The 24597-nt window shown below is 38.7% G+C and overlaps 1 protein-coding gene across 6 annotated transcripts in view; it reads right to left on the reverse strand.

Moving 5' to 3' along the window:
- Nucleotides 1-24597, reverse strand: part of Mga (MAX dimerization protein MGA) — a 77913-nt gene that overhangs the window by 37926 nt on the left and 15390 nt on the right. For 4 of the 6 annotated variants that reach the window (XM_051183658.1, XM_051183656.1, XM_051183654.1 and 1 more), the window contains exons 1-5: nucleotides 16796-16933; nucleotides 10272-11393; nucleotides 3255-4194; nucleotides 1314-1392; nucleotides 1099-1194 (exon numbers count right to left, since the gene is read on the reverse strand). In XM_051183658.1, coding sequence (XP_051039615.1) covers nucleotides 1099-1194; nucleotides 1314-1392; nucleotides 3255-4194; nucleotides 10272-11326 — 2170 coding nt within the window. In that variant the 5' untranslated portion in view covers nucleotides 11327-11393; nucleotides 16796-16933. Of the gene's footprint in view, nucleotides 1-1098; nucleotides 1195-1313; nucleotides 1393-3254; nucleotides 4195-10271; nucleotides 11394-16795; nucleotides 16934-24597 lie in introns of those variants that run through there. The other 2 variants (XM_051183655.1, XM_051183653.1) reach the window with 2 other exon arrangements.

Genomic DNA, 24597 nt, shown 5'->3' on the forward strand with positions numbered 1-24597 from the left:
GACACCAAAAGGAGTGACTGCAAATCTTGCCAAGACAAGGTGGTCCAGTCCTTCAGGTTATCCTGGTTCATAGAATGTGTCAGATGTGCTAGGCCTATAGGCCAAAGATGAATACCTCAACATTGCAGAGCATTCTTGGGGGACTGTCCTGGCAGCCAGTTGTTTTCTATCATTGCTCACGTTTTTTTTTTTTTTTTTTGGAAGCTGCTTGCCCACACTTCCTGAATACTCAGTTAATACTATTTTCTTCTCAGATCTCTGAGGGAGTTAAAGACTAAACCGTATATAGTTTTTTTTTTTTTTTGTTTGTTTGCCAGAATCAGTAAAGAAACTCACTAAAGATGTGTTAATTGTAATAGGTTTGAAAGACATTAAAAGATAATTTGATAATGCAAATTAGAATAGGAAGTAAATTAGGTTCAAGACTTTGGGCTCATCAAGAAAGAATAGATAATGGAGTATTTTCTCTGAATTTGTCATATGCATATGGTTAGTGTACCTATTGCCTGTATATGCTGTATATTGTTACTATACTTATTGTATATAGTTTTTCTTATATTAGTTATAACCTTTTTTTAAATTTTAGACAAAAAAGGGGAATATGTGGTGATATTTTACTTGTACAAATAAAGCCTGTCTGAAGGTCAGAGAATGGAGCTTGCTAACCACAGAGGTCTGGAAGTCTGTACAGACAGATAGGAAGTGAGGTAGCTGGGAAGAAACAAGATATAAGCAAGGAGAAACAGGAACTTACTCTCTTGTCTGCTGGGACACTAAGGAGGTAAGGTGTGCCATGGTTTGCTCCTTCTCTCTGATCTCTCTGCATTTCCTTCAATATCTGACTCCAGGTTTTTACTACTTAGAGCAATTAAGAACTCTATTTACAAGGACCTACATGTCTTAAGTTGAAAAGTACTTTAGAAGCAGAGAAAATAAAAAATTGGTAGTTGAGAGGTACTAAAATGAAGTCAAGGATAGCAGAGAAAAAGAAAATAAAGAACAGAGAAAAATAAGCAAAAAGGTAGAAAGTAAAAAGAGGAAGACAACAATGGACAAAAGACAAGTTGGCTTGTCCACACTTTGAAACTAAACTAGTACCTTCTTGAAGAGCAGGATGTATCACCTGCTTATGACGCAAAGACTTCAAATCTTCTATTAATTCTTTTTCCAACTGGGAAATTCTTGTTCTGCAACCTACTCACAAAACAGTGATAAAATAAAATAATGAACATATCAAAAAGAATAAATGTTCCACATTTCACTACTACAGCCTCAACAGCAAATATATCTGAATTTATACTGTTATATAATACCTGAATCATTTGTGGTTGTAGTCGGAAGACTAGAAGGTTCTTCTGTGGGCCCATCAACTGCATGAATATCTAGTGCCTCCTATATATTAAAAATAAAATCCAGTTTATATTGTTTCTAAAATATTTAAAGGAAACTTAAAGGAAAAAAAAAAACAAAAAAAAAAAGATGAGAACGACCAGAGGATGAAGTGCTCAGTAGGTACAGTGCTTGCCATGTAATCATGAGAACCTGGTTTATTCCCAGTACCCATGTAAAAGCTGGGTATGGTGGCACTTTTACATAAACCCTAGTGGGAATTGGGGTGAAGGAGGCAGGAGCCTAGCCAATCAGTGAGCTCCAAATTCAGTGAGGATACCCTGTCTCAAAGAATCAAGGCTGAGAACAATGAGGAAGGTGTCACTCTGGCCTCTGTACACACACAGGCAGGCACACTGACACCCAAGTACATACATACTCCACTCATACACACAGATATTTTTTAAATAGTAATAATAATAATAAAGGACTAAGAATATGAAAACCCCATATCTCAGCAGTAAGTTTAAATTCATAGAACACAAGTTAATTATTCTCGTATTTTTGGGGGTTTCTTGTCTTTTTTTGGGGGGGCAGGGTTTCATGTAACCTAGGCTGGACTCAAACTCATTTAAGTAGCTGAATGTGGCAGTCAATTCCTGATCATGCTACCTCTATATCTACCAAGTGTTAGGATTGCAGACATCCATTACTACATCCAATATGATGTGCTTTTTATTATTTTATACAGTACCAGCAGTTATTTTAATCATAAGGGGACACTTGACTTATGTATAAGGACCTAGGTTTGCTCTCCAGTACTGTTCACCCCTATTTCTGCTACAAACACAGGGGTGGGGTGCTCAGAAAAGAAAGAGAAAGGAGGAGAAAAAAAAAAGGAGGAAGGGAGAGGAGGAAGCAAAGGGGGAGGCAGAAGAGGAGAAACACCACCACTACCACTGGGGGGAAAAAAAACAAATTCAATTTCATACTAAACCAACATCAAGCTGTATTTACATACAATCTGCATGCTCATGTCTCATAGCCTCATAAAGAAACTTTCTCAGTAACAGAGGAGGAGGAAAAGACCAAGTACAAAGACATCCAACATCTACAGTCAACTTAGAAATACTAGATTACTTAAAATATCTGCATGAAAAATATTATACATGTTGAGTCAGAGAAGGACAAACCAAAAAACAATCCATGGGTAAGACTCAAGTCATTGCTAGCACTGAGGTGGACATGGTAGCAGCAAGTGGAACTGTGTGAGTTCAAGGCTAGACTAATTTAAAGAGGAGATTGAGTTCCAATACAGCAAAACCTATGTAGAGGGACCCTGTCTCCAAAAAAGAAAAAACAAACAAACAAAAAAAAAAAAAAAAAAAAAAAAAAAAAACATAGTATTTGGTTCTCCAAAACTTGTTACTAACCAGAGGTAGGAGAGATGAAGTAGCTCAGAAAACCAAACAAACAAACCAGTGAACTTTTCATGTGTTGTTAAGCTTTCTTTGAGTCTACAACAATGAAAATTCCAAGTTCAATTTCCAGCACTAATGTCAGGTAGCTCAAAATGGCCTGTAACTCTAGCTCCAGTGTAACTTGACACCTGTGGCCTCCACAGGCACCTGCAATCACATACATACATACATACATACATACATACACACATACACACACACATACACACACACTTTTTAAAAAATCAGATAAATACACTTCATAAATGAATGAGATCTAAGCAAGGGGACATTTTAAAAGTCTATCTTAAGAGGTGATTACTGTCAACTAAACCAAACATGAAGATACTCATTTCCTTTCCCAAACACACTCATAAATGGATTCATTAACAAAAGTAGATGCTAAATTTTAAGCCAATATACAATTCAAGATAGATCTTAGAAAGTTGATCATTACAATCTTACCTTCGATTCAAAAGAAACAAAGAGCACACCATCCACATCTTCTAGATCAGGCTTCACGTCAGGGAAGGCATTTCCAGGGCCTACAGGAATATTCTTTGTAGCAGTTAAAGACTTCCCTGTGTTTTTAGGTGGTCTCCCTGCCTTAGAGAGTCTCAACTTTCGAGGTCTTCCTCTTTTCCCAGGAGTATTTGGAGAGGCACTCTGACTAGCATTCACAGTCTTTGAGGGTGTTGTCATTTTAAGCACAGTTGTTCGCTTTCTGCCTAAGTCCTCTTTTCCTGAAAATGAGTCTCCACTTGATGCCTTTGAACTGTCATTTATTTTTTCTGTGCTACTGTTATCAAATATGTCAGGATATTTCCACTGAGGTTCTTTAAGTAAAGTATATTTTTGTGTCATTCTGAGATCTGATGAATGTTTTCTGAGACTATTTTCTGAATCCTTACTTAAGCAAAAGCCAGTCCCACCAGAATTTTCAATATATGCAGGCAAATATTCTAATTCTTCCAACACAGATTTATCTTTTCGAGATGTGGAAAACGTATCAGGCAGTTCAGAAATTTTCACTGTGCTTTTGGTGACAGCACAGGGCTCTAGATAAACCACTGGCATTTTTCCAGCATCTAATTTAAACATTTTAGCTTTAGCAACACCTGGGCTACTTGGTAGCCATTTATAAGATGGATGGCCAACTTCCAAGTTATCAACTTTATTGTGTCTCTTTAGTTGTTTCTCTAATATAGGATCATCATCGCTGTTGGAGTATACATCTGTTTCTTCATCTGTCTCTTCTTGTTTCACTGTGACCCCTTCTGGGCATTCACCAAGTTCGTAATCATAATCATCTAGAGGCTCCTCTTTAATGACGACATTAAAGTTTCCATTTGGGTTTAATGGTGAGGCAATCTGGGAACCATCTTCAAAACTGTGTGAAATAAGACTAAAGATTTAGAAGATAAAAAGTACAGAATGATTCATAAACAAGACTCAAGGGGGAAAAACATTTAAGAGTAATTAATGAATCAGATTTCATGAGACATTTCTTAAAAAACTTTCTGTAACTTAACAAAGTACTCAAAAGCAATTTATCAACATAACACATTTATCAACATTTCATTAAAAAATACAATTTGCTAGACATCTTATCATATAAAAAAATTCTCATGTGTATATATGTGTTTACATGTGTTCGTCAGAGAACTAGTGGGAGTCAGCCTTCTTTCATGATGTGAATTCCAGGAGAATCAAACTCAAATTAATCTGTCAGAATACTCCACCTAACACAACTTTCTCAAAAGATCACATTTTAGGCCATACACACATCTTAACAATTTTTTAAAATTAAATAGCTTCCCAAACTTTTCTGTATCACAATGGAATAAAACAAGGAAACATTACCAAAGGAACCTACAGAAACTGTTCAAATACCTGGAGACTGAGAAATAAACACTTCAGTGATCAATAGGGTAACTGAAGAAAAAGATAAAAAAAAAAGAAACTTTAAGTACAACTTATCAGAATCCTTGGGATACAACAAAGGCAGTTCTAAGAAGGAAATTTATTGTTAAAAGTGTTTACACTTAAAAAAAAAATTAGAATCCAAGCAAGATATAGTGGTGCTTGTCTCTAAAATCGGCAGAGGCAGGTAGATCTCTACATAGTGAATTCCAGGGCAGCCAGGGCTATGTAGAGAGAGACTCTGTCACAGTAAAACAAAACAATTAGAATTCAAATAAGGACAAACTTCAAAGTATTAGAAAAACAAGACAAAGTCCCAAATCAGTAGATGAAAATAAAGGAAGCCATTAATGATACAGAGATGAAAAGAATACAAGAGTTAGTGAAGCAGATGTTTCTTTAAAAAGATAAAATACCCAAGAAAAAATATTCAAACTTACAAAATTAGAGATGAAAAATGATATTACCATGTCCAACAATGGAATATTTAAAATTATTAGAGAATATTAGGAAATTGAAAAATCTAGAAGGGGTAATTTCCTAGACACATAGCAATATAACGTTAACTCGACCAGAGGAAGCTAAGGACTAATGGGTTACCTGTGGATTTCTAGTATTACCTCTAAAGAAAAACAAAGTGCATCAAAGTATTCCATAAAACAGGAAGGGAAGTAAGTAGTGTTACCAAACTCCAATATTACCCTGATTAACAAAACAAGATATGAATATATAAATAGAAAACTAAATCAACTTCCCTGATGTACATAGATACAAAAATTCTCAATGAAAAGTTCAACATCTATTCAATAAAGACCTATAAAAACTACAAACACCTCAACATCATAAAGCAACATAAAACACACCTGTGCTAAATGGAAAAAGTACAAACATTTCCTCTCTAACGTCAAGAACAAAACAGGTGTGTCTACTCTGTTCATTCTTTTCCAAGATAGTGCTTAAAGTCTCAGTTAAAATAATAAGACAAAAAAGAAATAAAAGGAATACAAATAAGAAAGGACAGAGGAAATTCATACCTATTAGCAAAGTATGATATGAAACAAACATTAACATGTTACAAAGATCAGAAGATTGTCTATTTATTTATTTATTTGTTGGGTTTTCCCCCCAGACATGGTCTCACTATGTAGCTCTCGCTGTCCTAGAACTCACTATGTAGACCAGGCAGGCTGGTTCCACAGAAATCATCCTGCCTCTTCCTCCCAAATGCTGGAATTAAAGGCATGTGCCACCACATCCAGTTTAGATGAATAGATTTTCTTCAAATGTACTGAGAAAGAAATCAGGAAAATAGTTACATTCACTGTAGATTCAAAATTTTCTTTTCAGAAGACCAAAGAACAAATCTAACCATGTATATAAAGACTTTTATATTGAAAACTATGACACTTAGTGTTTCACAAATTCTAATGGCTCTTCGTAATAAAAACCTGGAGTCAGATATAAGGGTTAATGATGAAAGATCAGAGACACAAAGGAGCAAGCCACTAGTTCTTACTTCTACTGAATCCTCAGACCAAAGGGGTGGTCCTCTCCCAACGAGTCCTCACACTAAAATGCCCAGACTGAATGTAATGAGCTCCTATCTCCTCCTGCCTTATATTCTTCTCTCCATCAAGCCAAACCACTCCTGTCTCCACCTCCCTGGTGCTAGGATTAAAGGCTTGTGCCACTACTGCCTGACCTCAATGGCTAACTAGTGGCTTGGCTCCAAACTCTGACCTTCAGGCAAGTTTTATTTGTTAGATCACAAACAAAGTACCACAATTAGGAATGAAATTGAGGAAAGCATCAGAAGATGGAAAAATCTTCCATGTTTATGGATTGAGAAAAATAATATTGTAAAATTTCTGAAAGCTACCTACAGACAGTTAATGCAAGCCCCATCAAACTTCCAATGACTTTCTTAACTGCTAGGAAAAAAAAAAAAAAAAAAAAAAAAAAAAAACCCTAAGATTCATATGGAAGCATTCAAACACCCATATATCCAAAGCAATCCTAAGCAGACAGAACAATGCAGGAAACATCATGGTTTCAAATAAATAACAAAGCCATAGTAACAAAAACAAGATGGCACAAACTGGCACAAAGACAAATATATAAAGCAGTAAAATAGGACAGAGGACACAAAAATAAATCATACAACTACAGGCAACTGAATTTTCAACAAAGGTACCATACCCCCCCCCACACACACACACCTGCACACAACATAAATAGCCTCTTCAACAAATGGTGCCTAGAGCAAGATAGCTACACTGTGACAGTTAATTTTCATCATCAATTTAATAACATTTTGAATCACCACAGAAACATATTTCTGATGTGTTTATGGGGCTATTTTCCAGAAAAGATTGAGGAGGGAGGGAATGCTCTACCCAAATATGATGAACTTCCCCATCCCATGAGCTGGATGCCAGGCTGAATAAAATTGGAGAGAAAGCCAGTGGAGTACTAATGTTCATCTTTCTGTACCTCCTGATAATGGATTCATGTGGCCAGCTGCTTCCCACTCCTGCTATCAGGCCTTTCACACCATAATGGACTGTATCCTCCAACTGTGAGCCAAAAAGAAATCCTTCCTCTCTTAAATTGCTTTTGTCAGGAACAAGTAAGTAACTATTACACTAACCCTACACAAAAATCTGTTCAAGTACATAATATGGTCAACTGGGCAGTGCTGTCATCCAGCCTTGCATTGTTGGACTAAACCTTGTTATAATACTGCTTTGTTGTTATCTTGGTTTTTGAGACAAGGTCTCTTGATATAGTCCTGGCTGTTCTGGAACTTGCAATGTAGATCAGGTTGGCCTTAAAGCAGAGATCCTGCTTTGATTAAAGGTGTATACCATACCCAGCTGTTTTTTTGTTTGTTTTTTTAATTATTGCTGGGCTGAGTTCTTGAAAATTTGCATCTAAATTCATGAGGTATCTCTCTTTAGTTTTATTTCCTTGGATTAATATCAGGGTTGTAAATTTCCCCTAGAAAGAAGCTAGAAGTGTTCCATACTATACTTTCCAAGTTTGTACAAGACTGATAAGTGTATGTAAACTATAAACACTTGAAAAGGAAACCACGAGGCGGTAACAGGTGATGAAGGATAGTTTCTGAAATAGGGGCAACCTTTTTGGGGATAAGGCCCCTAAAATTGTAGGCCTAACACTGAGTTGTTAGTGTCAAAACCAAATATAGTGTATACTAAGATTCTCTTGTCCTCTTTTTTTTTTTTTTTTTTTTTTTTTTTTTTTTCCCTCATTTTCAGTTGCTTGATGGTTAGCCAAGGTACGAAGTAGGTAGTGCCAAGTGGTAATGACACCCACTTTTAATCCCAGCACATAGGAGGGGCAAACAGGCAGATTTCTTTGAGTTCAAGGCCAGCCTAAATTCAAATTCCAGGACAGACAGAGCTGTTACACAGAAAAACCCAGTCTTGGGGGGAGGGGTGGGTCACACGACAAATTAGTAAATTTAAGATTACAATTGCTGCATTTTGTTATTACAGTTAATCTCTTATTGTGATAGTTAACATGTACATAGAAAAGAGCATAGCAAATATTCAGGCTTTAATACCATCTGTAGTTTCAGGCATCCTCTTGGTCTTAGAATTTATACTCTACTGAAAATCTGGGCTTATTATAGTACTGTTTTGACTGTTTGTTTGTTGGTTTGAGACAGGGTTTCTCTGTGTAACAGTCCTGGCTGTCCTCAAACTCACAGATATCTACCTGCCTCTGGGGATTAAAGGTGTGCACAGCCATTGCCCAGCTTGACTTTGTTTTTAATTTGAAATGGAATGTATATACCCTTGAAAAATTAAACAGATTACTAGATCACTAACAGTTATCAGCCTTCCACCTAAAAAGGAAAGTCCAGAGCCAGCAAGACAGCTCAGCAGGTAAAGGTACTTATTGCCAAGCCTGATAATCCCTGGGACCCATATGGTAGAAAAAAAAGAACCACTTTCCACACATGAGCTGTGCACACACAAAATAAGTAAATATTAAGAGTCCAACACGGGCCAGGTGGTGGTGATACAGGCCTTCAATCCCAGCACTCGGGAGGCGGAGGCAGATAGATCTCTGTGAGTTCCAGGCCTGCCTAGTCTACAGAGCAAGTTCCAGGACAGCTAATGCTACACAAAGAAACCCTCTTGAAAAATCAAAAATAAACAAATAAAGAAATGAATGGATAGGTAAATGGTTTTTAAGTCAGACATGGTGGTCTACATCTTTAATATCAGTTCTTGAGAAGCAGAGGCAGGAAGATCTCTGTGAATTCAAATCCAGCCTGGTCTACATAGCAAGTTCCAGGCCATCTGGGCCTACATAGTAAGACCCTCTCTCAAAAAAAAAACAAACAAAAAAATTGAGAATTAAAAAGTCAACATGGGTGGACATCTGTAATCCCAGTACCTGATGCAGAAAGATCCTGAATTTGGGACCAACCTGGGCTATATATACCAAGTTCCAGGCAGACTAGCTATATACTGAAATCTTGATTCTCCCCAAAAAAAGTTTAAAATACACATATACACATAGGCTTTTACAGTGGATATTACTCAGCCTCTTTTTCAGAATTACATATATGTACATATAGACTACTGAAATAAAGTATCAGTATAAACTATAAAGAAGTTGACTACCTCCTACCTGAACTGCTTGGTATTAGAAGTATTCCAGGTTTTAGAGATTTTTTTTTTAACACAAAGGTTCAATTATATAGAATGAATTTATTTTTAGAAAATATACTAGGATATTTTCATAAATAATAACTTTTAGATTCTATTTAATTGGGCAATTTATGGGTTAGGATGACCTTAAGGCAGTAAATTCAGGTTATAATGAGTACATCTTATGCCTTAATTGGATAAACTGTCTCATTTATAATTCCCCCCCCCTTTTTTTTTTACATGTATTAACAAGAAGCCACAAATAAATAAGAGTTCCCTATTTTGATAAATTATCCAATCTGGCTCCAACTCTACACCCTGAATCCAATGGACATACCTTACAGAAAAATAAGCTGTCACATCAAAGAATTAGAAACAGGTGTGGTTTGCTTTACAACAACTAGTATCAACATCTACAGCATTCCACAGAACCAATGAATTAACTCCAAAAACTGGTCCATCTCAATCTTCTTTTTATCTCTAAGAACAGAAAAACATGTTATTTCCTGACTGAAAAGATAATCATTGACTGGGTAAAGGTGGTTGTCACCAAACCAAATGACCTGAGTTTTGATGTGCAGACCCACATGATGTAAAAGGATCACCAACAAGGGAATCCTCTGATCAACACACAAACACACACAAAATAAATGTAAGTTTAACAAAACAAAAACTGGGGCTGGAGAGATGGTTCAGAAGTTAAAAGCATTGACTGCTCTTTCAGGTCCTGAATTCAGTTCCCAGCAACCACATGGTGGTTCACAATCATCTGTAATGAGATTTGTGCCCTCTTCTGGCATGTAGGTATGCATGTCAGAACACTGTATACATAATAAATAAATCTTTAAAAAACAAACAAACAATGACTTACCTTTCAGAAATTTCATGCTTTAATTGAGGAACTTCAAGTGCTGAATCAGTACTCATAAAACCAAGAAAGTCTTGTTTTACATTACGGGGTGGTTTCTCCAAACCTAGACCTGATGTTTCATGACCCCTTAACACAGGATCACCTGAATGTATCTCTGATTCTTCACCTTCAGTAAGACGAACACGATGACCAGGAGAACTAGAAACATTATTCCCTTCTTGATCAGAGCTATTCCTTTGTTTCCCATCTCTCTGGGGCTTACTGCTCAATCCATCATCTCGGAAGCCTTTGGCAAATGGATTATAATCTATTTTCAACTGGGTAATCTGAATGTTTTGATAGGCTGTTACTGCAAAGAATTCAGTCTGGGGGAAAGTAAAAGTATGAACACCAGGGCCATTTAATTGTATCACTTCTGTAGCCTTTTCTGCAGGCACCAAATGAAGCCTTGGCAGGTAACGATGCATAGAGTGCAAGATAATATGCCCTTCTTGGTCCAGTGTATTGTTAGTAAGTTTGAGTTTATAGAAAGATACTGGTTGATGCATCCAATAATGACCTGTGGAAGGAGATTCTGGATGAATAAAAACTCTCCCCAAAATATGGGGTTCGGCCTTCCCACTGGGTTCCCACCAACGACCATTCCACTTATAACGATGGTTATCCACAGGAGATATGTCCATTACAAGGATATACTTTAAATTTGAATCTAAGCCTGTTATCCAATATCGACAATAAGGAAACATGCGTCTTCCCTGCTTGGTCAGAATCATCTCTGTACTTCGATTATGGAACTCATTCCACATACTATTGTTATCAAGGGTAACAGTGATTCTTCCCACAGTACAATCAGCTGGAAGGCAAATCTTCCCTTTAGATTTTCCTGGTGATGACATCCTACTCGACAAAGCACAGGCATCTTGCTTAGTAACCAAAATTCCTTGCTCAGTTTTGCCATTTCCTGGCTGTTTTAGGATGACAAAGAAGGTAGGGGCTGTTCCTGTCACTGTCCCACCATCTTGATTAGCCAATATAATTTGCTGCTTCTCTTCCATGATTCCAGTGAGAAATCCAGTGAAAGAAAACCGGAAGTCAAAACATATTCACAACTGCCTTCTCATCCTAAAAACAAACAAACAAACAAAAAACACAAATTTTAACCAACTCAGGATTTTGCAAACAAAAATACAACTGTTATGGCTGGACTGGTAGCTCAGCTGGTTGAGATTTGACTAGCACTGATGAAGCCCTGGGTTTAATTTCTAGCACTGCATAAACCAGGGTGGTAGTGTAGGCCTGTATTCTCAACACTTGGGAAAAAGCACAAGTTCAAAATCACTCAGTGGTGTAGCCAAAGATAAACTTGTGCATGGTCCAGTAAATAAGCCCCTTTGCATGATACTTAAACTCAGTAAGGCTAGTGAGGTGGCTCAGCAGGAAATGGCACTGGTCAGACAATAAAACTGATCTGAGTTCAATCCCAAAATCTTACATAAAAGCGAATGGAGAAAACTGATTCCAAAAACATGCCCTTTGACCTCCCCATTACCCCCACAAGCACACAATACCAATTTATTTAAAAGTTTTAAACTCACTGAGTTACCAAAAAAAAAGAACATTAATGTAGGAGGATGACTTGAGAAAACTAGTTTCAACTAGAGAGGGAGGGAGGAAATGAGGGTAATGAGGAGTAGGAGTGAAATGACTTAAAATCCACTATATACAAGTATGAAATTGCCCAAAAAATAATAATAATAATTACAAAGAAGTTCAAAGGAGTTCAGTATCACCCTGGAATACATAAGATCCTGTCTCAAAAAAAAAAAAAAAAAAAAAAAAAAAAAAAAAAGATACAACTGATTATGTTATCCAAAAAATATTCCCAATTCTCTTTAAGACACTGTTCATAGCTTTCTTTCAATTACTGTTTATGGGTATTCATTCTGGAATATCTAATCATTCTTTAAAAGAAAAAAATGTTGGAGGGGTTCTTGAGACAGAGTCAGGGTCTCACTATGTAGAACAGACTAGCCTCAAACTTACAGCAATCCTGTGTCTGCCCCTCAAGTACTAGGATTATGGGCATCAGCCACTGCCCCCAGTTATCCTAATGATTTCTGTCATTTTTGTAAACTAATTTTAATCCAATCTAGTAGAATAGTTAAAATTAATAGTTAAAATTTACTCATGACCTATCTCTCCAAAAATATTACAAACTAAAATTATGTACTCATTCAGAAAACAATGTAAACTGATGTGTTTCTCATGATATCCTAGCACTTATAAGGCTAAGGCAAGAAAATTACTTAAGCTTAACAAAAAGAACTAAAAGGGAGAAAGGACAATGAGAGGGGAAAAAAATATAAAAGCATAAAAATGCAACAATTTGCATTTATAAAGGATTCTAATCCTTATTACATCAAGTTTTTTGAGGATGGATGAAACTGCAAAACTAACTTTTCTTATTAATAGCAGTGCTGGGAGTTGAACCCAGGACATCAAGTAGATTCAGAAAGTACTCTAACATTGACCTATATTAATTCTTTATATGGCACTGACATGACTTCATAAATAAAATTCATATTCAGCTAATTCTAAAGCAGCTAAATCTCAACCCATGAGTCCAGACCCCTTCGGAGTTACCCAATATCATCAGGATATTTGAACTATGGTTCATAACAGTAGCAAAATAACAGTTATGAAGTTATGTGGTTATGGGGAGGGGGAATCACCATAACATAAAGAACTGTATAGAAGGGTCATAACATTAGGAAGGCTGAGAACCACTGTTCTAGAGGCATCCATCCAATCTTGGCCACGCTAGTGCTTTATTAAGAGCCTGGTTATCAGGAGGCAGGGCCTAGCTACTTCCACCTCATGGGGTTTAGAAGGAGAGGGGTCTAGTTCTTAATACTAAAGCACTAACATCCATGAGCATGTAGAAGCTCCTCTGGTTTGAAGTAGTTTTTGTTTAATCTTGATGTTTCTTTGTTGGTTGGCTTGTTTTAAGACAAGGTCTCACTCTTAGCTAGACAGACCTGGCATGCATTCTTCAGGAATACATTGGGCTATAGATTCAAATGACTAAAGTATGTAGATGTTTATTTTGCAGTGTTGGGAATTAAACCTGAGACCTAAGGTAGGTAAGATTTAAAATAATTATTTTCTAGAACTGCCTTAAAATGTTATCCATAAAGATATAACTAGTTTTCTAAAACTAATATGCTTAGACCATACCTATCACACACTGACAAAACAAAGTTTCACAAGTCACCTGGTGACTCTGTAATATGTTTAAGCTTAGAGAATTCATCAAAAGCTATAAACCATAGTAGAATATTTAGTTTTTCCTAAATAAAGTTAAGTGCTGAAAACTGAAATTGGGGAGATATAGCTCAGTCACTTGTCTAGCTTATCTCTAGCATACACAAAGCCACTGCCCAGCATCACATTAAAAGAAAGAAAGAAAGAAAGAAAGAAAGAAAGAAAGAAAGAAAGAAAGGAGGGAGGGAGGGAGGGAGGGAGGGAGGGAGGGACGGAGGGAGGGAGGGAAGGAAGGAAGGAAGGAAGGAAGGAAGGAAGGAAGGAAGGAAGGAAGGAAAAAGAAAATCAGGCAAGGCGGTGAATGCCTATACCCCAGGCACTAGAGGCAAGAAAATCAGTTCAATGTCACTCTCAACTACATAAGCAAGTTCAAGGCCAGCATGGGCTACATAAGACTTGCCTGCTCCATCCCTCCCAGCAAAGAAAAGAAAAACCAAACTACCTTATTTCAACTTTGTACACAGGCATCTACCAAAAATATGGAAATATGCATGAAAAGTCATAACTTGTAGGCTTGCATAAAGCCTTTTTTAAAAAACTAAACCTATCAATTTATTCCACCGGTTAACCAAAATACATAAAATCAAAGAGCCAATTTATGACCCCAATCTATCAGGAACTTGAGAGACAATGGCTACAATTAAAAACAGGATTTTGCCCCAGTAGCCCTGATAACTGAATGCATCCAGGGATTCTCACATGATATGCAAGTGGAATATCACTGAACTATATCCCCAGCCATATGCTTGATTTTTCTCATCTATGGCTGTCAATTGACAAATATGCTCATACAAAGACTGCCCTAATGTCTAAGATAACAACAAATGTCCACTGCAAAAACCAAATGTACTGTAGAAGTATGAGGCTACTCCAGGAAAGGGGGGAAAATTCCTTTCCAGCAATAATGGAAAACTGTATTTTGCTCTCTTAAAAGTTTTAACAAAGAACACAGACTGGTGGTGTTCAATCTCAGCACTGGGGAAACAGAAACAGGAGGATCTCTATGAGTTCTAGGCCAACCTGGTCTACTTACATTTCAAAATTCAAAAATGTTTGGTTCAGCCTTTCCTCATCAAGCATTTACCTAGATTAAAGTTAGAAAGGGCCTTAAGTAAGTTTAGTTGTAAAGGGAAGAATTCTTAGCGATTCTTGAAGTCCCCTCATTACACACACACACACACACACACACACACACACACACACACACACACAATCTCTAAGGGATATATGGCTTAAAACAGTGTAGCAAGTTGCATGAGTTGTAACAAACTCTAGAGTTCCAATTTTTTTTTTCATCCAATGGTCTTTGGTAAATTTTTACTGTAATGGTCATCCTGATACAACCCACAAAACTCACTATGTAGCAACTTAGTGATTTACATACTGTGTCAAGAAAATTTAACCAAGTCAAATTTCCAAGTCAATATATTACTTTAAAACACAAATTTCAAATTATGGCTAACACATTTCTAAATGTTGCTCATGCTAACTATATCCTTTCAAACAATAAATTACTGTATTACTGTATGGAAGGTTTACTACAATGTTTGTTCCTTAAATAAAATCGCATTTTGAAACTCAAATTATATTAAGTGTTTCCACTCCAAGGTATCAATCTGAAACAATTCAGGCTAGTTAAGCTTCTAGGTGCCTACGAGTTACGAAGTAGAATCAGAAAAACATCTTTACAGTAGAAAGGGGCTGAAAATCTGAAATAAATATGCCAAAGCACCAAGAAACTAAAACTAAAATTCCTTTATGTTAGTTAAGGACAGCCAACTCACTACCTGTGTTCAAAAAGAAAAAAAAAGAAAAGGCCCCAGTTATTCTATTTTTAAACTACAGACGATAGCTAGCCAGAAATGAGAAAAAAAATGTGGCAAAGAAAACTCTTCCAGGGTAGCGTCCCAAGGATCACGTGCACCCAGGAGGAACTCAGCTGCTTTCCGTTACCTTGGAGACTACACAAGGAACCACCCCGCCAGCCCATTTCCCAGCAGCCGTCACGCTAGTAGCCTATACCTTAACTGCAGCCTTGCTGCGGCGTCGTGCAGAAAGGAAAGCGGGCCAGGCAGGGTTACTAAGGCACTCGGCCACTCAAGGTTGGCAAGCTCAACACACACAGGCTGAGTGTAAGTGGCTCCTAATATCTCAAGACCCACGTGTCGGATCCGGCGGCGAACAAGAGTTGGTCTGGAGATTTTCCCGTTCTGCCAATCAAGACACCCTTCTTTTCAGACACTCACCACCCACCCCTGCCTGCTTCCATCCTTTTGCCAGAGGCAAAGGACATTCCTGGGGAACAAAAGTGCACGAAAAAAACTTAACAGCAATACACTCTGCCACCAATTTTACCAGTTCGAAAAAGACTCCCAACTTCTCTACATAATCTTCGAACACAGATTCCCCAACTTAGTGATAAGCTTACTAATGCCCCTGTTCACCTTACACTCAAGCCAGAACCTAATTGAAAATTCAACAGAAAGGGGAAGTCCTATGAACAGTAAACCAGTCAAGGCTGCCCACAGAGAAAAAGAAACTAACACCTGCTCTTCCCCACCTGTTTTCTCCTACTTCGATTGCACTTAGAAATCACAGGTCCTTTGTTTACAAAGTTCTCACTCCCATTCAACTCATTCATCGTCCCTCCCCATTAAGTTCATGGCCTTGCCTTCATTTGATCAGAAATTATATGCTGGGGGGACTTTTGTATAGGTGTCAAAACACTGAATCCAGTTACTTAAAGAAATCGACGTTGATTGTTTCCCTCGGAGAGTTGAAACCCTGAGAGCTGAGCTCTAAAACCTGCGCTTATTCAGCACAGGTTTCGACCTACTGCCAGGCTAGAAATCGTCTCGCAGAACGTGCCATGCTGTTCAACACCCCACGCACGCGAGGGAAGGCCGAGCCACGGGCACTTCTCACCCAGCCCGCCTCGTGGCCACGGTCTCCGGCGTCGATGTTCCTAGTTCTCGGAGCGACACGGAAGTGAGGTCGAGGAGGCGAGCAAGATGACATGCGCAACTCACTCAAGAAACCAAAGGCTGCACCGCGCAAGGCCCAGCCAGGCCCAGGCGTGCGAAGCCCTCTTTGCGGAGCGCTGGTCCGGCCGTTCAAATAAACAAGTGGTTTAAACTCTCAAAAAAACTCCAATCGGGCCACTACTGAAGCGATGCCCTCCACCCAGGCCCGAGTGTTACCGTGCGGGGCGTGGTCGGCCTCACCCCCGAGTCCTTCACATCCCTCTAGGGGCGGGTTATTCTGAAGGGTTCGCACACCGTGAGTCCGCTTCAGCTGAAGAGCTTGCGCACGCACCAGACGTCCACGTCACCGCGCACGCACTCCTACCCGCTTGGAGCCCGCTGCGCAGGCGCAAAGAGAGGCGCGAGCAGCACCTCTTCACCCCTCCCCCAACATCGGGAGGCTAGCCGGCCCGGAGCAGCGTCAAGACCCTTGGGATCCGCCCCCGGAGCTGAAGCCGCAGCCTTTTCGCGTCTTAGCAACCCAGAAAGTACTACTGAAACTTCCAGAATCAAGAAAGACGAAGCAAGAGTGAGGTACCCAATACCCTCAACCTTGTACTCGAAGCCTTCGTGAAAATTCTGAAACTGCAGCCTACCGGGCCTTTCTCAAGTACACTTTTCAGCCTTTCCCAGGGGTTCCTCAATGGCCCCGCCCTGACAAACCCAGCCCCACCCACACAAGGCTTCGTAGACCCCCCCTTAGCTTCATAAGTCCATCAAAAAGAATTTTGTGCTGTGCGGTTGGAAAGGGCTAGAGACTGGGAAACCTTGAAGCAAACACCATGAAAGAAGAGTAATCAATTTTCCAATATTCACCACCAACAACAAAAAATAGGAAATAAGAGAAAGCCTCCTTGAGAGCAGAGAATGAAAGCATAAGCTTGTAATTCCAACACAAACTGAGGCAGGATGATTGCTGCGAGTTCGAGGCTAACCTAAATTGTGAGTTCCAGTTCCAGGACGGCTTAGCCTGGTGAGACACCCTGTCGAAATGAAAAACAAATGAAATACAAGTTCGCTAAAGGAAGAAAAGCTGCCACTGAACCGATACCAAGATGAAAGGTGTCTTAAAAACAAGTGGTCGAGAAATTTGCCTGAAAGCTTTATCTAAGATTCTGTGCCTCCTATGTATGTTTGTTACTTTCTCTCTTCCAGACACTGACGCTTTAAAATGCAAAGAAATGAACCATTAACCAACAAGTATATCAGGCAGTTGCAAAACTAGGTCAAAGAACAGTATTTCTCAACCAAACATCAAAATTTTTAATTTTCTTTATCTACTTACTACTTTCATGCTGCTAACCCATCAGCAAATAATGTTTAAAGTGAAAAAGGGTACAAAGACTTGACTAGAACGACAGAAATTGCAGTCCACATTCCCAAACTTTTCACTCTCAGAAGAACTGGGAAATGATAGGAAAACTTATTCTGTGCTAGGTGACAATGCAAACACTTGTGAAGAAAACAAGATTGTAAGCATGAGGCCAAGTGGAAGGGTAGGGAAAGCCAACAGGATTTATCTGGCTTGCTTTTCACTTAGCTCTTCCTAAGAAGACAGACAACACAGACACAGAAATTGCCTATGCTAATCAAGCCCAGAACTAAAGTTTACAGACTTCTGAAATCATTCTGAAACCCATGATTTGGAAAGAGCATTTAAGATCTTAGGCAGAACTGAAAAAACAACCATTTCGTTAGCATGTTTCTCTTTGACTCCAAGAACCTTTCCTACTAAAACCAAGATACCTTCTCAAAGGTGGTAATGCTTCCTCAAAAATCCCATTTTCTGGGACTAAAAATTGAGTTTATGTCTGTCCCTATGGTATGAATGACTCATAGCACCTCCAAAAAAGACAACCCAATAACCTCTCTAGTTGGAAAGTCTATGAGAACAAGTTGAATGGAAGATGGCAATGGAAATGCTCTTTGGTGCTCTTGCCCTACTGCAGGCAAACATGAAATGCCACATTTCAACAACTTTCACCTATTGGTTACTGATTTTCACTGCTAAAATTCATTGGTTTCACCTTTAATCCCAGCATTTGGGAGGCAGAGGCAGGTGGGTCTCTGTAAATTCCAGGCCAGCCTGGTTTACAGAGCTAGTTCCAGGACAGGCTCCAAAACAATAGAGAGAAACCCTGTCTCAAAATAAATAAATAAATAAATAAATAAATAAATAAATAAATAAATAAAAGCTCATTGGTTTTTTTGAGCGTAACTTCTATCTCTGCCAAAATCCTATGTATGTTTGCTCCGATATTCTGGGCTTTCTCTCCCATCATTTGTAGAGCTTCTTTACAGACCTCCATTGCTGAGCCTGACTGAAAAATAATGACTTTCTTACAGCTCCATCATCTCCCTCCAAATGACAAAATTTACAGCTTGCCCACCCTCTTGTTTTCCTCTCAACTTCTAAAGAAATGGTCCTGCGGGTTCTTTTTCTTTGACGTTTTTTTTGTTCATTTGTTTGTTTTGAGGGAGAAGTCAAGACAGGGTTTCTATGTGTAGCCCTGGCTATCCTGGAATCCTGGAACTTGATCCGTAGGCCAGGCTTGCCTCAAACTCACAGGACTAGAGGCATGTGTGACACCACCATCTGGCCAAGTTAACTTTTTAATTAATAAAACATTTTCAAGAATCTCCTAATAGGTACACTACCTACAGGTTTTCAGAGTGGAGTCTCAACCTATAAATGTTGGAAGACTCTGAAGGTTCTTTGAGAATTTGTTTTTATATACTAACCTACAATTAATAATACACCCATACCAATTTCAGTGATTCAGTTTGGATTTATCAAGTAGCCTTTTTTGCTTAGAACAGGGTTTCATGTATCCCTGGCTAGCTTCAAACTTACATACTCAAGGATGACTTAACTTCTGACCCTTCTAGTTCCACCTTTCAGGTACAAACAGATGCTGTTGCCAAACATGGTTTATACATGCTAGGCAAGCATAATTGGATATGCCAATTATGCTTCATCCCCAGAAACCAAGTGACATGACTATTTGGGGTTTTTTGTTTGTTGTGTTGTTTTTATTGCTTTTTCAAGTAATTGCATAAATGATAATGTAGTATTCTTCAAATTGTACTTACTTGTATTCTATTTTCCTTTAAGTCCCATCCTTAGACAAAAGTGATGGTACATATCTTTAATTCTGCACTTGGAAGCAGAGATAGGTGGATCTCTGTGAGTTTGAGGCCAGCCAGGTCTACATACTGACACCCAGAGCTACTTAGAGAGACTTTGTCTCAAAAAACAAGGTGGGAGACGCACCAATGAGCCAGAAATGGTGGTGCATGTCTATAATCCTAGCACTCGGGAAGATCATAAAATTGCCAAATGAGCCCAAAGCTATAAAGTAAGTTCCAGGCCAGCATAAACTACCTATCTCCAGAAGGAAGCGGAGGAGAAATACATCTTAGTGATAGAGTGGTAGAATGCTTGCTACGGTACATGGAAAAAGCCCTGGGTTCAATATCCATCATTAAAAATCTAAAATCTGCAACCACATGCTTTTCACTGTGAGATTGGGGTGAAGAGGAATAGAAAATGAAGAAATCCTTATAACAAAAGTTTCAAAATGCCAAACCAGGACTGCCTTGAATATAGCACAGTGCCAAACTAGTCACTAAAGGTGATGCTAGGCTTCATCTTACTGGAATTTTCTATTTGTTTCTCATAGTTCACTGTGTTCATTCAAGCCTAACTCACACAATCTTTCCCTTGATTTTCCTTGTTACAACTTTCAAAGTTTTACTAAATACTGAGGGAAGAAAAATTAATGCATAAGTATAAAGGATCTAAGTAGAATATACACAGATTTGGTCTATTTCATATGCATGCATATTTTAAGCTAGGAAACTGCCTCCCTGGCACTGAAATTACAAGCCTGTGCCACCATACCCAGCTTTTTATGTGGCTGCTGGGAGTTCAAACTCAAATGCTCATGCTTGTGTGACAAGCGCTTTACTCCTTAGCCCATCCCTACATACATACTTTTTCTATTCAACAAATATTTACATGCCTTTTATATGATGAGGACAAAGAGAAATACTGTCATTTCACACACTGATCAGATGTCTACACTAAAACTCTTGGCAGAACTTAAGTGACAGATTCAATATAAAAGATGTATCTTAAACAATTTATTCAGAGTCTACCTTTTCAGTTCTTCCACAATGGCATGCCTTTTTTTCAGCTTTTCAGTTGATAAATTGTATTCAGTTGTATATATATATATCTGTGCATCATGTGTGCCTGGTACCTATGGAGGCCAGAAGAGGGTTATCAGATCCTCGGAACTGGAGGTACAAACAGTTCTGAGCTACCATGTGCTGAGAACAAAACCCAGGTCCTGTGCAGAGGAGCTGATGCTTATAACCACTGAGCCATCTCTCCAGCCCCTAGACATACTTTTCTTAAATGCCTAAAAGAAAGCTAGATGGTAGTGGCACACACCTTTAATCCCAGCACTTGGGAGGCCGAAGCAAGCAGTTCTCTGAGTTTGAGGCCAACCTAGTCTACAAGACAAGTTCTGGGACAGCCAAAGCTACAAAGAGAAACCCTGTCTCAAAAAAAAAAAAAAAAAAAAAAAAAAAAGAATCTGCTTAAGAGGAATAAAGGGCAAGCATTAGCACCCCTGATGGAAAGAGTCAACTTCATAAAGTTGTTCTGACATCCACATGCAAGGCGTGGCATGCACATCCACAACATATCATAGATGCAATACTTTTAAAAAACAACTGCCTCGTATCTTAGGACACAAGACCATGTTTCTCATATTTTATCCAAGGAATCTTCTCTATTCTTTCATACTTAAATGTCATTTGTTTTTTCTTGTTTTTTTGTTTTGTTTTTCAAGACAGGGTTTCTCTCTGTAGCTTTGAAGCCTGTCCTGGCTGGCCTTGAACTCACAAGATTTACATGCCTCTCTCTGCTTCCAAGTGCTGGGATTAAAGACATTTACCACCACCGCCCTTAAATGTCATTTGTTAAATGACTACTAGCAAAGAGCACACTGCTTCCCAAAAATAGATTATGGTAATCAACATAGGAGTTTTTGCCACCAACTCTGATGACCCAAATTCAATCCCTGGCAATCCACATAAAAAGTGGCACACTACTTTAATCCCAGCACTCAGGGAAGCAGAGGCAGGTGGATCTCCAAGTTCCTGAAGATCCAATGCAGACCACATATAGATGAGCCTGGTCTACATAATGAGTTCCACAGCCAGGGCTACACAAAGAAAATCTCTCTTCAAAAAAAAAAAAAAAACAAACTACCTACCACAAGTTGCCTTCTGACCTTCATATGCATTCTGTGGCACATGTACACACACATACACACAGTCTATCACTATTATTAACATGTTTATTTTTAAAGGAGCATTTTAAGATTAGATACTAAGGACATATAATGAATAATCATTTTTATAAAGCTAAAGTTTATTCAGTTTTCCTTTCTTTAACACTGTAAAACTTTACATTTATATTTACTGTGTCTGTGTAATTGCATGGGCACACATACTATAGAGCCTTTATGGAGCTCAGAAGAAAACTGGGAGTCAAATCTCTTTCTACCATGTAGGTCCCAGGAGTTAAACTCAGATCTTCGAGCTTGGCATCAAGCGCCTTTATCTACAGAGCCATCTCACTAACCTATGAATCTTTTTAATACGTCTATATAGATAGAAAATTTATATACCACTGAAAATGTCCTCGCAGACTGATATTTAAAAATTATGATCAAGCACATAGCATCCTTCCCAAAAAACAACGATTTGGTCTTCTGAAAAAATAAAATCCCACACAACAATCCCAGAATGGGGTATAAATTATCTCTCCAATAAGTCAAGGGTCTGCTGCTTCTCAGGACAAGAAGCAAGAAAACACTCTAATCCAGAACAAATGGCACTTATAAAATTAACACATTGAATACTGAAAGGGAGCCAAGTGGTAGCCACATCTCTAATCCCAGCACTCACCAGGCAGAGGCAAGGAGATCTCTAAGAGATACTCAAAAGAGGTCAATAATCTTTATTCTGATACTTTGCTAAAGTATAGAAAAAGATAGTATAGCCAAGGTCAGAGTAAATCACCAAAATGCTCCATATCTAAGAACTTGGGACGGAGCTGGAAGAGGTAGGTCAAGCTACCTGTAAGCTTAAGTTGGGCTCCAGACATCACACCTAAAAGAGGAGGGAGAAATCTTGTTTTGCCTGAAAAAGTAAACCAAAAAAATTTTAAGTACTCTGTTAATAAACTGATGAGATGACTCAGTGGTGAGATGACTCAGTGGGTAAAGGCATTTGCCACCAAGACTGATGACCTGAATTTGATCCCCAGGGTTTGCACATTAGTGAGAACCAACTCTCTCAAGTTATCCTCTACCCTCCACACCAATGCCATGGCATACACTCACATCCCCGCCCACATACTCATACCCCCACACAATAAATATAATAAAAACTTTAAAAAAAAAACCCACTATGAGGAGTCTATAACCAACAATACAGAATCTAAACAGTGGGGTTCATAATAACTTTATTAAAATTGTAAACTGCACTATAACCACTGGAGGGCAGAGAACAGTTGTTAAGAGAGGAAAGATGTACAGAAACAGACTACAAATACTATCTAAACAACTTGAATATAGTGCATAATTCATTTTCCTTCATTCAATGTCTCATATACTCAGCCCATGCTGGCCTCAAAAGTTAGATGACCTCAAATTTGATCTTCCTTCTCTCCACCTTCCAAGTGCTAGAATTAGCACTGAACAAACCATACCTAGTTTATGAGGTATTGGGGATCAAACCCAGGGCTTTGTGCGTGCTAGGCAAACGCTCTACAATCTCATCTCCATCACCAACTTCCCTCTCCCCACCTGTCTCTGGTTTTGAGGCTGGCTTTGAAATAATGGTCACTTTTGTGCTTCTGCCTCCAGAGTGCTGATATTACATTTGTACACCACCATGATCAGCTGAGATTTTTAAATGTATTACATAGGGGACCAACATGCTGTAGGTCACCTTAGTTAAAAAATAAAGAGGCTACATTTGATTAGGCACATCTTTAATCCCAGCACTGGGGAAGCAGATGCGAGTGGGATGGATCTCTATGAGTTTGAGAGCAGACCAATATACACACTGAGTTCCAGCCAGTTAGTTCTACACATAAGAGAGACCCTGTCTGTACTGGGAGGGGGAGATAAAATAATTGTCTTGGTTGGCTCTGGTTATCAAGTTGATACAGCCTAGAGTCATCTGAGAAGGGAGTCTCAGTTGGGAGACTGTCTAGCTCAGACTGCCTTGTGGATCTGTCTGGGGAGAATTGTCTTGATGGTGAATTGATGTACTAGGGCCCACTGTGGGAGGAACCAGCCCTAGGCAAGTAGTTCTGGGATATATAAGAAAGCTAACTAAAAGCAAGATGGTAGTGAGGCACACCTTTAAGGAAAGTAGAGGCAGATGGATCTCTTGAGTTCAAGGCCAGCCTCCTCTACAGAGTGAGTTCCCAGAAAGCCAGGGCTAGGGAGAAACCCTGTCATGGCGGGGGGGAAAAAAAAAAAGGAAGAAAGAAAAGAAAGCTAACTAAGCATGGGCCTATGAGGAATCCAGCAAGCTGCATTTCTTCCAAGTTTCTGCTTTAAATCCCTGTTTGTAGTCCTGCCCTGTAGGCTGAAATAAACCCATTCCTCCTTTAAGTTGTTCTTAGAGTGCTTAATCACAGCAACAGATGCAAACTAAAAACTTAAATAAATAAAATCACTCAGATACGTGTTATGTACCAATTATGTATTAGGGAGTAAAGCATGGGTAAAGAGCAAATAAAAGCAAGAACCCTCACAGGAGTAGATACAGTAATTCCAAACCATAGCTTACAGCATTCAAAAAAGCTTTGGGGAGCACAAAAGGAAAACAGTGTACAGGTCTAAGGACACTACAAAAAAGATCTCCAGTGGGTTTTTTGTTGTTTA

This window comes from Phodopus roborovskii, unplaced genomic scaffold, assembly GCF_943737965.1.
Source record: "Phodopus roborovskii unplaced genomic scaffold, PHOROB, whole genome shotgun sequence".
Taxonomy (NCBI): Eukaryota; Metazoa; Chordata; class Mammalia; order Rodentia; family Cricetidae; genus Phodopus; species Phodopus roborovskii.